Genomic DNA, 14,877 nt, shown 5'->3' on the forward strand with positions numbered 1-14,877 from the left:
AAATTCATTTCAGTCTTCTTCTACTCTTCTATTCTTTGATCATGATCTGGTGATTATCTTGGGTTCTCAAAGGCAATAGCAGGAAATCACAAGCTTTTACTAAGATAGAAAAACTTCATATCTGAGCACAGTGACAGACTATATGCCTTCCTCTGAGGACCAATCTAGCTAAATGTACTTAGATGGGTGCAGTGTAATGCATTTTTTAGCATAGAAATTAAAAACTATCTGTAAAGGTTTGGGAGACCTAAGTTGGTGCAGGAGGGTCCTTGAAATATGAGATTATTTATACTTATCATTAATACTCACAGTAAAAGTGTTATTGTTACTACTAACTCCTATTGGAACTCATAGTAAAGATGTTATTATTGCTGCTAATTACATATTGATTGCTGACTATTGACTCAGAATTTTAAGGGACTCAAAAAAATCTCATTTGTGGCTACCAGGAAGCTACCAAAATTATGACATTTTCAGTGTATTTTGACAATCTTCTTTACATTCAATTTCCCAGAAAATAATCTTGGTTTGTGTCTCAACTTTTAGGGAGATCGAGGAGAGAGGGGACCAGAGGGATTCCGGGGGCCCAAGGGTGACCTTGTAAGTTAAATGAGATATCTACTTTTCCAGTGTCATGAATATCTTCTCTACCTCTAAGAGATTTATAATGAGGATAATATGGGCCTGAACTGGATCTCAATTCAGTGGGAGTGAAGATCCCCTAGCTATACAATGTTGCTCTAACCAGAGACTCAATATCCCCTAATGTATGGATTTTCTTTAATTGTCTGACTATTCATTTGCTATCAAATGATCAGTAATTTGCTGTGTTTTTTTCTAGGGCAAGCCTGGTCCCAAAGGATTACCTGGAGTAGCTGGACCTATTGGAGAGCCTGTAAGTCTCTTTTGTTCTAGTAAAATGGTCACAATCTTGCTGTGCATCCTGGTGGCAATGGCAGCCCACATAAAGACAGACTCGAAAAATTATTTGCACATTTTATTCTTTTGGCTGGGCTGTGGGGTTTGGTGTCAATGTAATTCTTTTATCTTTTGTTAGTAATACTCTTTCAAAATATCTTTAAAACATGTAAGTCAGGGCTGTCTAGGACTTAGCCATTTTATATATTTTGAGTTCAGAAATCAAATGGAAGACTACAGGATCCACAGAAAATGTTATGGGGATTTTCAGAGCAATATTTCTTGAACATGGCTTGGATATGATGCTCATCAAAATAATTCAAAGGAGGAAAGAGTCATGGAAGTGGGCCATCTATTCCCTAGAATTGTGCCACTGCCATCAACTACATCATTCTTTCTGTTCTCCCTCCTGATCTTCCTCTCCCTCCTTTCTATCTTCTTCCATCGCTGCTATTCCAAAAGTCTACTTGACATTAAAGCTATGAAGGCACACACTTGGCTGTGTCTCTTTTTTTGCTATAGGGTGGTAGCAGGCATGAAGAGAGTAGAATGAGGAAGACTGAGAATTCCTGGACGGGAATAGAAGCTTTACTTTCATTATGTTCCCATCTGTTAGTAGAGATGGTTGGATGCATTCCTAATTTTCCCTTAAGGAGCTACATATCCTCAGATTTTAGGACCTTTCAGTCTGATTAAAGAGAAGTAGTGGTTACAGCTATTTCCTTCAATTCAGTGAGTTGTTAATTGGGGTTAGGGTGAGGATGAAGATGCTGGATAGTTCTTCTGTGGTGGAAACTATATAAGATATAGTCTTTGACCTTAGCTAACTTACAGTCTACTTCAGTGACTGAAATACGCATGGAGCCCAGAGGATAGAATATGATTAAGAACTGATGCATGTGGTATATAGATAAATTTAAGAAAATGGAAGTAAGTGGAGGTAAGGACAATTAGGAAAGTCTTTGAAGTGGATGTAGAAGGTAGATTTTGAGCTAGGCAAGATTTTGATAAGCAAAAATGTAGAGGAGAAGTACATATATTTCAAAGTCTGAAACCTATGGGCTCCTTTTATTTTTCTTTTACAAATATTAATCTTTTTTAGTACTTTCTTTGCTTCTCTTTATTTACAAATGTGATATTTAAAAAAAGAAGAATGTGGCAAAGTATATAGAATCCCCACTGTGAGACACTGATTATGTGGTCCTGGTAAAGTCACTAATATATCAATACTCTAAGCAAACAACTGTCTAAGTTGCAGAGAAGATGTTGACCTGTATTCATACAAGGTATTTCCTCTTTTGAGAATTCCTCCAACCAATGAAATAACAGGTCCAATATCTATCTTTATCTTTCTTTCCAAATATATCTCTCTCCCCCTCATCTAACCAATGAGATATCCCTTTCAACAAAGATTTTTAAAAGAAAGGAAAAAAAATTAGTAAAATTCATCAGCCATGACTGACAGTGTAAGAGACATCCCCCATTCATAATTTCCCCACACCATCCCTGCAATGGAGGAAAGACAGCAATTTGTTCTTGTCTGCAGGGTATGCCTGGCAAAGATGGCAGAGATGGAATCCCTGGATATGATGGTGAGAAGGTCTGTAGTGAACGCCCATTGATGCTTCCTCCTGAATCATTTTCATTTCATTCCTATCTTCCCTGGGACCGTGCCAAGCAGCAAGCCTAGAACTTTAAGCCTGAGGAACAGTGACTAGCCTCGGAGATAGCCGGATGTTTAATGGCCAGACTGTGATAGTGGTGTGAGCTTCTTGGTGCGGTCAGGTAGCTGTGGGCAACTGGTGGCAAGATGTGGAGTCTGGGCAGTGGTTAGGAAAGGTACTGGAGCAAGCAAGCAAGCTCCCTTCAGCTCAGCTGGGAACATCAGTGCCGTTACCTGTTTGCAGCTGTGGGCCCTTCCAGATCCCCTCTCCTTCCTAGCTCCATTTTCATTCTCCTTTTTCATAGGGTGAAGCAGCTCGGCTTGGTGCTCCTGGGGAGAAGGGTCCCAACGGACTCCCTGTGAGTACATGTGAGAGTGTTCTTTAGCTCTGCAGAGGCTAGAATGTGGGGAGGGGGATGAGAAGAGCTGAGAGACCATTGCAGCCACCTGCAGTAGAGTGAATGGGATGGGCGGGAACCATTGGAAGAGCTCCACGGATTTACAAGACCCCTTCCATGGGAAGCCAAGAGGGCAGATGAGACACTCAGAGCCTTGTCCTATCTCTGGTAGCAGGGCGGGAGGATGTGTGTATGTACGTAAGGGCCCAGCTGAGTCTTGTGCCCATCTCCCTGATTGATTTCCTTTATTTGGCATGAGAGTGTGTGTGTATGAAGGGGGTGAGGAGGGCAGGGTATGTATAGGAGAAATTGCTGATTAATTAATGGCCAATCTTTCTCTGAGATAGGTGCTCCGTAGAGGGATATTTCTTTCCTGGGGTTAAATCCAATAAACATTTATTAAGTGCCTACTATGTACTAGACACTGTACTAAGTTAGAAAGGCATTGGGAAGAATTTGAAGTACTTGGGAATTGTATTTCAAAGTTCCACAAATAGTTGGTCGTTTGAGCAGCTACTCTGTGCTCAGGAAAATAATCCTTGTCCTCAAGGATCTTTCAGTTTACTTGAAGGCAAGATGTGTATGTATGAAGCAGAATACCAGAAGCGTGGTTAATATATGTGGACTCAGAGTAATGTGTGATAGTTCTAGTAACAACAGCTCTCATTCGCTCTTTGACCTGCTGCCATCACTTTCTGTCTGTCCAGGGGCTGCCTGGACGAGCTGGGGCCAAGGGCGAGAAGGGAGAGCTGGTAAGTGGTTTCTTTCTCCCACAGTCAAGGTTTCAGTGGGAGATTTGTATTTTAGAGGAAACTTGTTATCATGACCAAAGCTCCTAGTTGTCTTTCATGAAGAAAAGTTGTGTCCAAATTCTCTTTTGTGATGCCCTCTACCTATAAGAATTATTGTATAGAACAGCAATCCCAATACCATGGAGACCAAAAAGTTTCAGAAACCCTCCAAAAAAGTGCCTCCAAAAAATCAAAACTATTTTCATAATAATTATAAGATGTAAGTTCCCTATTAAAATGCGCCATCCTTTTCCAACTACATATCTGTGTAAAACTGTATTTTCTTTGTATACTTCAAAATAAGATTGAATAAAGAAGCACATAAGAGAATCCATTTGTCTTCTATTAAACTAGACACTAAGGAGATTTGTAAAGATATAAAAAATCAGTCCCACTCTTTTCACTAATTTTTTTTTTATTTTTCATTTAAAATGTTATTTATGTTAACAGGTAATGAGTTTATTATTATTTTTAAATACATCAATACTTGTATTTTTTTTAATTATCCATTTTAATTTCTAATTTCTCATGTGGTAAATACATATAACCAAAAACTCCTTAGTATCCTTAATAATTTGTAGAAGCATAAAAGAATCCTCAAAAAATGTTAAGAATATAAAGAAATCTTGTGACCAAAAAGCTAAAGGACCCCTGATACAGAAGAAAGAGCCTTAGCCTCAGAATCTAGAAGTCTCACCTGCAGTCCCTACTAGCTAAGTAAACTTGGACACTTCTCCATTGTGGGGTTCAGCTTCTTCATTTGCAAAATAAGGAATTAAGATTAAATGATCTTTAGGGGCACAGTGAATAAAAACATCAGACCAATGGTCAGGAAGACCTGAGTTCAAATCTTAAAAGACACTTACTAGCTATATGACACTGGGTAAGTCACAAATTATTTCACATAAAATGGGGGAAATAATAGCAGTCCCCTAAAGGCTTGTCATGAAGATAGAATGAGATCTTTCTAAATCACTTTGCAAATCTTAAAATGCTTTATGAATGCTAGCTATTAATAGCTAAAATTCTTTCCAGCTTTGGAATTATTTAATGATTCTCATTGTTTTAACTCCATTAGACAAAGATTTGGGGAGGGATGGGGGCATCTCTCTAGAAGGAAAAAGGAAGCAGCAGACTGGCTGAGAGTTCTCTCCTCTTTGTAGGGCAAACAAGGAGAGCTAGGTGAAGCTGGCCCTTCCGGAGAGCCTGGTATGCCTGTAAGTATATATGCTGGGGGCAGCTAGATTGCACAGTAGATAGAGCACCAGCCCTGAAGTCAGGAGGACCTGAGTTCAAATGTGATCTCAGACACTTAATACTTCCTAGCTGTGTGACCCTGGGCAAGTCACTTAACCCCCAATTGCCTCAGTAAAGGGGGGGAAAGTATATATGCTGTTTCTTCCTCTTCTGGAACTTTTAAAAGTTATTTATTTTTAGGTAATTAAGTGGTTTAGTAGATAGAACACTGGGCTTAGATTCAGAAAGATGTGAATTCAAATCCTGCCTCAGACATTTACTAGTTATGTGATCCTGGACTAGTTATTTAGCCTTTTAGTTTCCCCATCAGTAAAATGGGAAAAATAATAGCATCCATTTCCCCAAGACTGTTGTGAGGATTAGGTGATATTTTAAAATGTTTTGCAAACTTAAAGCTGTCACAGTAACAGGAGCTAATGAAAATAGCTGGTTTGCCTTTCTGCTTCATAATGATGAGGTCCATAGGTGGGGGAGATGGTAGGGGATGAGAAATGGAAGCAAGGCATTTTGACATTGTTGTATAGCTTTGTAATTTCCATATTGTAACTACCTCCAATGATCCTCTTCTTTATGTATACTTATAGGGAGATGTCGGAATTCCTGGGGAGAGAGGAGAAACTGGACACAGGGGATCTTCAGTGAGTAACAAGTGACTCAATTTTAACCTTCACAAATATAAGCCAAATCAAGAAGCATTGAGTGGGATGGATAAGTCATGTAGCCACAACAAAATGCTTTCTCTACCGCACTGAAGGCATTTAGACTTTTCAGCATGGATCCTAAATAGCTTTATCCAGGTACTATATTGGGAACATAGAGATAGAAAAGACCAGGAAAAACCACAGAGGAAGAGACTGTTTTCTTCTTTTGTCTTCACTCTAAATATTTGTGCACGAGCCTTCTTTTGACTTTTGTGTTAGGGGAAAGAGATATCATTGCTTTTGAGTCATGGATTCCCACATTATCCTATATTCTGATACCAGGAAACCAAAGCCATTTAAGGAACTGTCTTGTCTTATTTCAGTTTAGCACCAAGGGGAAGGGTCTTATCTGGCGACCATTTCTCCTGGGTCAATATATAACCATCTGTGGGGAGCACAACATTCCAGCTGTAATAGGGGTGGTTGGGTAAACTTTTTTTCTCCTTCATAATTTCAAAGGTCAAAAATGTCCCAGTTACCCTCAATTTTCCTCTCAGTAGCCTTGGATTTCTTTCTTTTGTGGGTGGTGGTCAAAAGTCCTTCCTGAATTCATTGTATTTACACCCTGTACCTGTTATTGGGAAACAAGTGAAATAAGTCTTATCTATTTGCTCCCATCTGTGTCAGGTAAAAGATAGCCTTTAATTTATTTTAAAATAATTTCCAATTTGTTAAGAAGGATGACTACATCTGTCAAATCCATTTAGGAATTTGATAAGCAGATTAACATTCTTTGTCTCTGACTATAGACACCAATCTCTACTTCTCTCAGCCTCTATCTTTGCAGATTGAAGAAATTTCATCTTTTAACCATCGTTTATTTTACTCTTTTATGGTCCTCCTTTGATATTCTGGGGGCTCAGGGTTAAGGACTATTACCCCACAGAGTCATTGCAAGGACTTTTTTGATAAATTAGGAGTGAATTAGGGTGAGGAAACAATCCCTTTATGCAATGGCCCTTGAAAATGTCTCTGACTTCACCCTGGTGAGACTCACTTCTCTCCAAATTAATTATTTGTACAGCTTCTCAATGTCTGTTTCTGAACTGCTTTCATTAATAATGCTTATTTCTTGCTTGTGTCTTTCAGGGGGCACTTGGTCTACAGGGCCCACCAGGACCCCCTGGAGTAAGAGGCTTTCAGGTCAGTAAAGTCATTAAGCAAATAATAGGGTAAGGAATTTGGGCCTAAACGCTGGGAATAATATTTAGGAAGGGCCATTCATTCATTCTGATGTGGGGAAAAAAAGGGGGCCAGGTGTCAAGAAAAAAGGACAAACAGTGTGGGGACTCCTTGCTGTTGGCTCTTTCCTAGTATATGGAAGAATGAGTAGAGGGCTGGAGCATTGGGCCACTCCTGACTGAAGTCTGGCACAACAGTCAGGAAAGATGGGAGCCAATGGATCAGGCTATTCCTAGAATTGGTAACCACAATTAAATCCTCATATCAAATAGGTGTATTTTCCCTGACCAATCTATATAGTGACCCCAGTCACTTGACATTGGATGTTCTGGAAATGCATCTTGATTTCACATAGCTAAATGCACAGATAAAACATTGGCTAAGTGCTTACCATGTGCTAAACTCTGGAGATAAAAGCATAAGAAAATAATTCCCATCCTCATCGAGCTTATTTTCTAAAGGGAAGACGATTCAAAAAGGGGTAGGATGTGTACCTAATGGCACTGCTTGGAGGAGGCTGAGAAGTGAGTTCAATCCAGAAACCTTAAAGGCTCATCTTGCAGAGCCCTGAGTGATTTCAGGGGATGAGTCCAAGTTTCCAGCAGGAAGGAGGTAGGGATGATGACTGGAGTGCAGGTGGCTTGCTTTGGAAATCACCAGGAAATGAGGTAAAGGTTTGAATCCCACCAAAATAAGGTAAAAGTCCACTTACCAGAGTCTGGAGTAATTCCAGAGACTGAAAAACATAATTAGGAAGCTAGAGGAATATTACTTAATGCATTCTAAACTCCAAGTAGAATTTTTTTTTTCTGCTTTTTCTGATTATCCACTATTGTGGATTATTTGATTTTTATGGATTACATGTACTATTCACAAAAGTACTGCCATTTATAATTGACTTTTCCACATTTGTACTTGGAGCATTGTCACCTTCTCTGTGCTTTCCACAACATTCCAATATGTCTATGTATAATCAAAAATTGTAGGACAAATGGGGTGGCAGGTAAAGAGGGCAAAGAAATCCAGTTTTGTGGTGAGCTTAATGGACAATAGCTTCTAATTCAAATAAAAATTTTGTTATACATCTGTGATAATGCCTTGCTTTGTACTTAGCACAGGATATAAAAAGATGAAAAGTGACATTGTGATTATCCTCAGAGGCTTGCAATTTAGTTAGAGCAAAGGAACGCCAAAAGAGTTGGATTGTTGGTCAACTTTTTGCTCCCGTGTGCCTATGTTAATTACCTCTTGAGTTATGAATTTAAACATAAAAAGTGAGCTTCATCCAGGAAGACACTTTTGTTATTTTGGAGTCATTTTTTCAGACACACCAGTGACTTACTTCCTCTCTGCTATGTTGTCTACAGGGTCGGAAGGGCAGCATTGGAGATCCTGGCTTACCTGGCCCCCAGGGCCTTAGAGGTGGTGTTGGAGACCGGGTAAGTGAAATAATCTGCTAGGATAAGAGAGGCAGTGGGCTATTGTGATTTTCCTTGAGATCAATGAATTGGTCCCTCTGTGCCACCTTCTTTCAGAAGTTTATGGGTTCTGAATTCTTTGCCTCATAACTACATTTAGAGATGTTATAGAAATTTTAGAGCTAGAAAGTCCATGAGAGCTCATCTAAAACATTTTTTTTTAGAAAAACAAAACAAAATAAAACTTGAAACTGAGAGGGAAATTACAAATTCTCATAAGAAGTTAGTGGCAGTCCTAGGATCTGAACCTGAATCTCTTTGATTTTTTATCATCTACGTTTACCTTCTACTATGCCAGAGCATTCCAAAATCAGGGACTTTGAGGACAGTCATAACTGTGACAAACCAACTTCTTTCTCTTGGAGAAAAAGATCAAAGAAAAAATATGAAAAGTTGTCTCCTGGGCATCTATAGAGGCAGAGGACTATAGATGTGGAATATTTCACACTGTCATTTTTTTTTAATATGTTAGTAAGTTTTGCTAAATGTTCTTCCTCTTTCAAAAATTTTTGTGGTAAGAAATGGTTCTCTGGGAAAGGGAGGGTGATGTATTGAGAAACATAGGTGATATAAGAACAAAAGATATCAATATAAATGTTGATTTTTTTTTTTTTTTAAGTGCTGCTATGTTGAAAGATATAAGAACTCTGATCAGTGCAATGACCAGCCACAATTCTAGGGGGCATTTGATTAAACATACTGCCTATCTAATGACAGAGAAGTGAGAGACTCATATATTTTTTGGATATGGCCATTGCAAGAATTAGTTTTGCTTGACTATACTTATTTGTAATGAAGTTTTGTTTTTTCTTCTTTCTTTTTCAATTAGGTAAAAGGAAAAGAGAGAAGGAAATTGTAGTTAAGTGCAAAAAAAAATTTTTTTTAAGCACTGCTTTAATTATATATGTGTGAATGTGTGTATGTATGTGTGTACATGTATATGTATATACATTCACATACATATCCTTCCCATCTTTCAACATTTGGGTTATCTATATGCTCTGGAACTGGATCTCCATGTCAAAGGAAATGAAGAATTTAGTAACTTTTCTCTAATAATTCCTAATTGTTTCTAGAATGTGGGACACTAGTTTGGTCTTTTCTTTGGGATTAAATTTGACATTCTAATTTTACAACATTCAATTTCACTTATTGGTTATTTTCTTTCAGTTCCTTTTGATTTACTGTTTCAATTTGTATGAGTTCCTATGTTTTACCAAGCTTCTCTATATTCAGCACATCGGGAGCAGCTAGTTGGTGCAGTAGATAGAGCACCAGCCCTGAAAGTCAGGAGGACCTGAGTTCAAATCTGGTCTCAGACACAGTGTTAACACTGCCTAGCTGTGACCCTGGGCGAGTCACTTAGCCCCAATTGCCTCATCACAAACAAAATATATATATTCAGTACATCATTTTTTTCCTGTGTGGTACAATTATTCTATTGTATTGGTGTACAACTTGTTTATCCATTCCCCAATAATTGGGCATTTACTTTGTTTCCATTTCTTTGTATCTGCAAAAAAAAAAGTGTTCATCGCAGCTAGAAAATGGAAACAAAGTGAATTATCACTGACTAGGAAATACTTTAACAAATAGCATAGTGGAATGTAATGGAATATTATTGTAGCATAAAAAATGATAAATCTGTAATCCAAGCATCTCAGAATATTTAGACATTCGATTTCCCCTTCCCTGAACTAAATAAAACGAATGTCTTATTGAGCACAGTGGACCCACTCTGAACATAAACATACCTATTTCCTAGTACGTCGTGGCAGACAAGTGGGGAAATGGAAAGAATTTCATGATTCAAACCTCGATTCATCCTTGAAGGTGGAAGTTCAGTATAAGTCAGTACTCTGTGGAGTTAGGACAGTGGGCCCTTTGTTAATCCAAAAGCTAGACATTCCAGAGGTTAAGAAAAATTATCCCAAAGCTCTAGGGGCCTTTGAGATGACATAGAAGCCCAGAGAAGCAGGATGGTTGCTAAGCTTAGGGAACATATCAATAACTGCTTTCATTCAAGAAGTCACAGCAATATAAGCTGGGTTCTGCTGGTAGTTTTAGTTAAAGAAAAAGCCTCATTATTCAACTTCATACAAGTGATAATTATTCCCAGGGAAAAATTTTAATATGTTTGGTCTTTGTATTAAAAGGGGATAGGGAAGGAATCATCCCTAATAACTATCAAATGTTTTCTTAAATCTTATTTTAATTCCTATGAACACAAAGTGCATGTTGAACAGCAAGATCTCTAGGTTCTCTGGGCTCAATGATCATTCCCTTCTCACATTAATAGTCATTCCTTTTTTTCTCCCCCTTTACAGGGCCCAGGAGGAGCTATGGGTCTTAAAGGAAACCAGGTGAGTGGAGGAGCTGAGCTCCCTGTTTGTCTTCACTCAGATGGCAAAGAATGGGAGAGAGCATTTGGGGCATATATTTCAGATTAGATATATTCCTATTGACATAATAAAAAAAAATTAAAGCCTCCCCAAAATCAAAAGAGAGGCTTCACTTTTTTTTATGTGCCATTTAATTTCTCCGTGAAAAACAGAATTTTTCTTTATGATCTCTGACTCTTGAGTTGCTTTATAATCTACACTTTTCTCTTCAGATGATAGATATCCTTTTCCCTCTAGATATACCATAGTTTTCTCTCTTAGGATAAGTACAATGAATGTCATATATGGCTTACTGAATTTGCCTCTAAAACCTCACTGCCTCTGGAAAGAGAGTACTGCTGTTGGAACATAAATTGTTGTAAGCCACTCTCATGGGGACAAATGTTTGAACGTATGTGGTCATGTTAAGGCATGGGCTTTTCCAAAACAGGTTTTCCATTTTCTGTTTGTTTGATACTTGGATCAGAGATGTGATTTTATGCTTTTGGAGTATGTTTTCAGAAGCTTAAAACAATCCTAAAGAAGGGCATTTCTGCTTATTATCTTAGTGAAAATATAGATAACGTAGTGGGCTAATTCCTAGTCTTTTCTGTGTTGAAGGCTCCTGATTTTACCAGGGTCTATCTGTTCTCCACTGATGTAGAAAATAACACTCCACAATTTAATAGATGTTTTTTATAAGTTGTAATCACAAAAATTCATCACCAAATAGTCATCCATTCAGTGATAAACTTAGTATCTCAAACAGCATATCTATGTATCCCACAAGTCTCCATGTTAATCCTTTCAACTATTAGACTTTGTGTTTTGTTGTTATACCCTTCAAAAGCCCAGAATCGTTTCCATATAGATAGCAAAGAAAGGTGCTTGAAGAAGGTTGGGCTGGACAAATTTAGAAGTACTTTGGGTTCTTTATGTCACAGGAATAGCTTAAAATTGGTGAACCTTCACCCTGGAAAACTCCAGGTATTATCTGCTGTTAATTCAGATGGTGCTTTTGTTTCTATTTGACTTCCAGTACAGGAGCAGCTTCATGTCATATTAACAGATATGTTAACATCCTGTTGGGATTAGACTGTATCAGATTTCACTAATTTGCAGAAATGCCATGTGTTGATCATCAGGCTTCAGTTTTGGTGGCAGTACACATACTGACATCAGTTATCGCAACCCCATGTAATACAAAGAATAATACAGCAACTGATGATGATGCAAGCTAGTTACTAGGTACTTAGGGTTCCTACAGTTACGACAATGTCAGATGCCCTCTTGTGGTATGAAGAGGGAATTTTCATTGATCCCATAAGGGAGCTGTCCTTTTGATGCAAAGACTACGGATCCTCCCTCCAGGAGTAGAGGAGGACTGATGGAGCCATTCCCTGGCCCACATTTAAAGGGCAGCTCTGGCTTCAGCATCTCCAAGTTGTAATCACCGAGCAAACCTACAACATTCCAATAATTCTATAATATATCCCGGATGGAATTGAGGCCTCTGTTGCAAACCATGCTTCATTCCTTCCAAATTAACTCAGTATAATTATTGGACTGGTCTTCAACCAGATGAGTACTCTCCCAAAGCATTTCACCAATTTTTTTTGTAGTTCATGTAACTGAATTGTGTAAGTTCGATGAAAATTTTCATGAGATTTGGGACGTAGTGACTCTTTCTTAACAAAATCCATGCCTTGATTCAGACTCAATTTTGGGCAATTAGTTTAATTGAATAGAAGCAGCATTTTATAAGCACAGATAATAAATGGACTGTGGGCATTTTTATCTATTTGTGTGCTTGGCTGGCTTTCTTTTTCCCTCTCTCTTCCTGTAGTTCACCTTCTGGCTCCATCTGTGAGCTACTGCTCACTGAAAGAGGGGTCTTCTTTCCCTCCAGTATGATCAGTAAAGATTTGGTAAGACAACCAATTAGGTTACATGTCAATTTATAATCTTTAGTTGACAAATAAAATATTCAGCGTTCAAAACAGTGAATTGAAAGAGATAACTGATATAAAATGATTAGAAATCCTTATCTCTTAAGCAAGAGATTTGATTTTCATTTTGATAAATTAAAGTAAATATTCACAAAATCATAGAATTTCAGACTTGGAAAGGACCTCAATATCCAGCTAATTCAAACCATTCCCAGAAAAAAAAAATCTCTTCAATGACACATAGTCATTGATTTGGGGATAGATGTGGATGTGGTTTGGTTTAGTTTTTCAAGTTTAACACCTCCATTGTGATTAGTGATTTCTAGATTATCTTCACTTAACTTGAAAGAACATATTGGGAGAATACAGTAGAGACAGGGAGGGAAGAACCAAGTTGCTTTTTAATGCATATAGCTTTTTTTCTCTTTTCATTCATTTATGGGAAAGTTTTGTGCTTTTTTCTCCATGTACTTAGATGCAATTTGCCAATTCTGCCTTCAGACTTTCCTATTGAACTTCAGATCCTTTAACTTTGCAAGAGATTAGGCGATTTCGATTTGAAATCCTACCCTGCTCCCACCTGGTTAAGTGGCAGTATCAATATATTAGACATAATTTAGAGTTTCCCAATCTAAAACAATATAACTCTAAGCTAACTGATCACCCACTAATTTAGCACGAAAATGACCTGGTAATTGTAATCATGCTAGAGGATGTGCATTGTCATAATGAATTACTATTCACCTTGGTTTGTATTAAGTTTGTTCTTTGCCACGCAATCCTTAACACAAGAGAGTTGGGTTAAGAATAATGGTGATTCCTTCATATGATTTGGTCTGTTAATATTGAGGTATGTCATTTTCAGGGTATTGCTGGAGCTGATGGTCTTCCTGGGGATAAAGGAGAACTGGTATGTGTGATTAAATTCATCTTTAAAACACAATACAATAGAAGGAATCCAAGTCCAATAGGAACTCTAAATGGGAAATATGAAATTTGTAGATGAGAATTCAAATGAAAAAGCTTTGAGGCTAAGAACACAGAAATTCACAATGGGCAGTAACAAGGAATCACAGTAAACACCACCATTTCTTTTTAACATACAACTGTACACAATGCCTAGGAACATGTCATGGGAATAGAAATTAGAAAATCCAGGAGGTTTCAACCTATTCTGTATGACTACATTTTTAATCTTTCAAAAAACCTGAGATTACATCAGTGTGGGAGTTCCATCCATTGATGCATAAAATAACTTTGTCATGCCTTAATGGGTGGTCAAAAAAAAAAATCCACCAACTGGTGGTCATTTGTAATGCTCGTGCTAGCTTTCTGGAGGATCTCTGGATGAGCCTTGGTCTTAGGTGGAGGAGTGATGAAGCAGGAGAGCCACTACCAGGATGGTCAAGGATGGAATCTGTCTATTTCAAGTCCTCTCAGCCCTTAAATACCTTAGTAGAATTATATCACTACAGCATACTGAGCATGTGCCAACTGTTAGGAGAGCCATTACATCACCATATCACACTATGTATACGCCAACTAGAGTGATTACATCATTATATCACACTAAGTATATGTGAACTAGAGAACCATTATCCCATCAATCACACTGAGTAAGTCTTACCTAGCTGTTCTTCATTCAAGTTTATCTGTCCAGAGTTCCCCCACTATCTGTGACCCTTTACAGTCATTCTTCTGAGATGACACTCTTGGCAAGGCTATGTCCCAAGACACAGAGGGGCAAACTTAAGTCTGAAGTTTTACAGTATGTTTAAGACCTGGTGTAACCCATTCTTGCATGACAAATGTTGCCTTTAAGAACCACATTATGATCAAGCGCTTAATAGAAGTGCTTTAGTAAATGATGGCAGCACTGAAATAATGTTTCTCTGATGGTATAGATTTTTCCAAAGTGAAGTGCCTAAGATTGGCTATGTATTTCTTTTCACTATAGAAATGACTATTCAATGTAGAGGAGTCAATGATCTTAGCTAAGACAACTCATGCAAGAAGTTTTAGTTGTAAAAGGATTCTCTTGCTATAGGCAAAAATCCATAAATTCTGGCATAGTGTTCCATGAAATAAAAAGAAATATTTCTTGCATATACTTCGTAGGGTCATTCTGAAGATTAAAAGGTACATAACCCATACTGGCT

The 14,877-nt window shown here is 37.9% G+C and overlaps 1 protein-coding gene across 1 annotated transcript in view; it reads left to right on the forward strand.

The window, feature by feature from the left end:
* COL9A3 (collagen type IX alpha 3 chain) overlaps positions 1-14,877 on the forward strand; it is a 53,606-nt gene that overhangs the window by 28,923 nt on the left and 9,806 nt on the right. Inside the window, exons 16-26 of the mRNA XM_023494457.2 lie at positions 547-600; positions 842-895; positions 2,465-2,518; positions 2,887-2,940; positions 3,687-3,731; positions 4,934-4,987; positions 5,612-5,665; positions 6,818-6,871; positions 8,278-8,349; positions 10,716-10,751; positions 13,584-13,628. Of these exons, the coding sequence (XP_023350225.1) occupies positions 547-600; positions 842-895; positions 2,465-2,518; positions 2,887-2,940; positions 3,687-3,731; positions 4,934-4,987; positions 5,612-5,665; positions 6,818-6,871; positions 8,278-8,349; positions 10,716-10,751; positions 13,584-13,628 (576 nt within the window). The remainder of the gene's footprint in view (positions 1-546; positions 601-841; positions 896-2,464; positions 2,519-2,886; positions 2,941-3,686; positions 3,732-4,933; positions 4,988-5,611; positions 5,666-6,817; positions 6,872-8,277; positions 8,350-10,715; positions 10,752-13,583; positions 13,629-14,877) is intronic.

The sequence above is a fragment of the Sarcophilus harrisii genome, chromosome 2 (assembly GCF_902635505.1).
Source record: "Sarcophilus harrisii chromosome 2, mSarHar1.11, whole genome shotgun sequence".
Classification (NCBI taxonomy): Eukaryota; Metazoa; Chordata; class Mammalia; order Dasyuromorphia; family Dasyuridae; genus Sarcophilus; species Sarcophilus harrisii.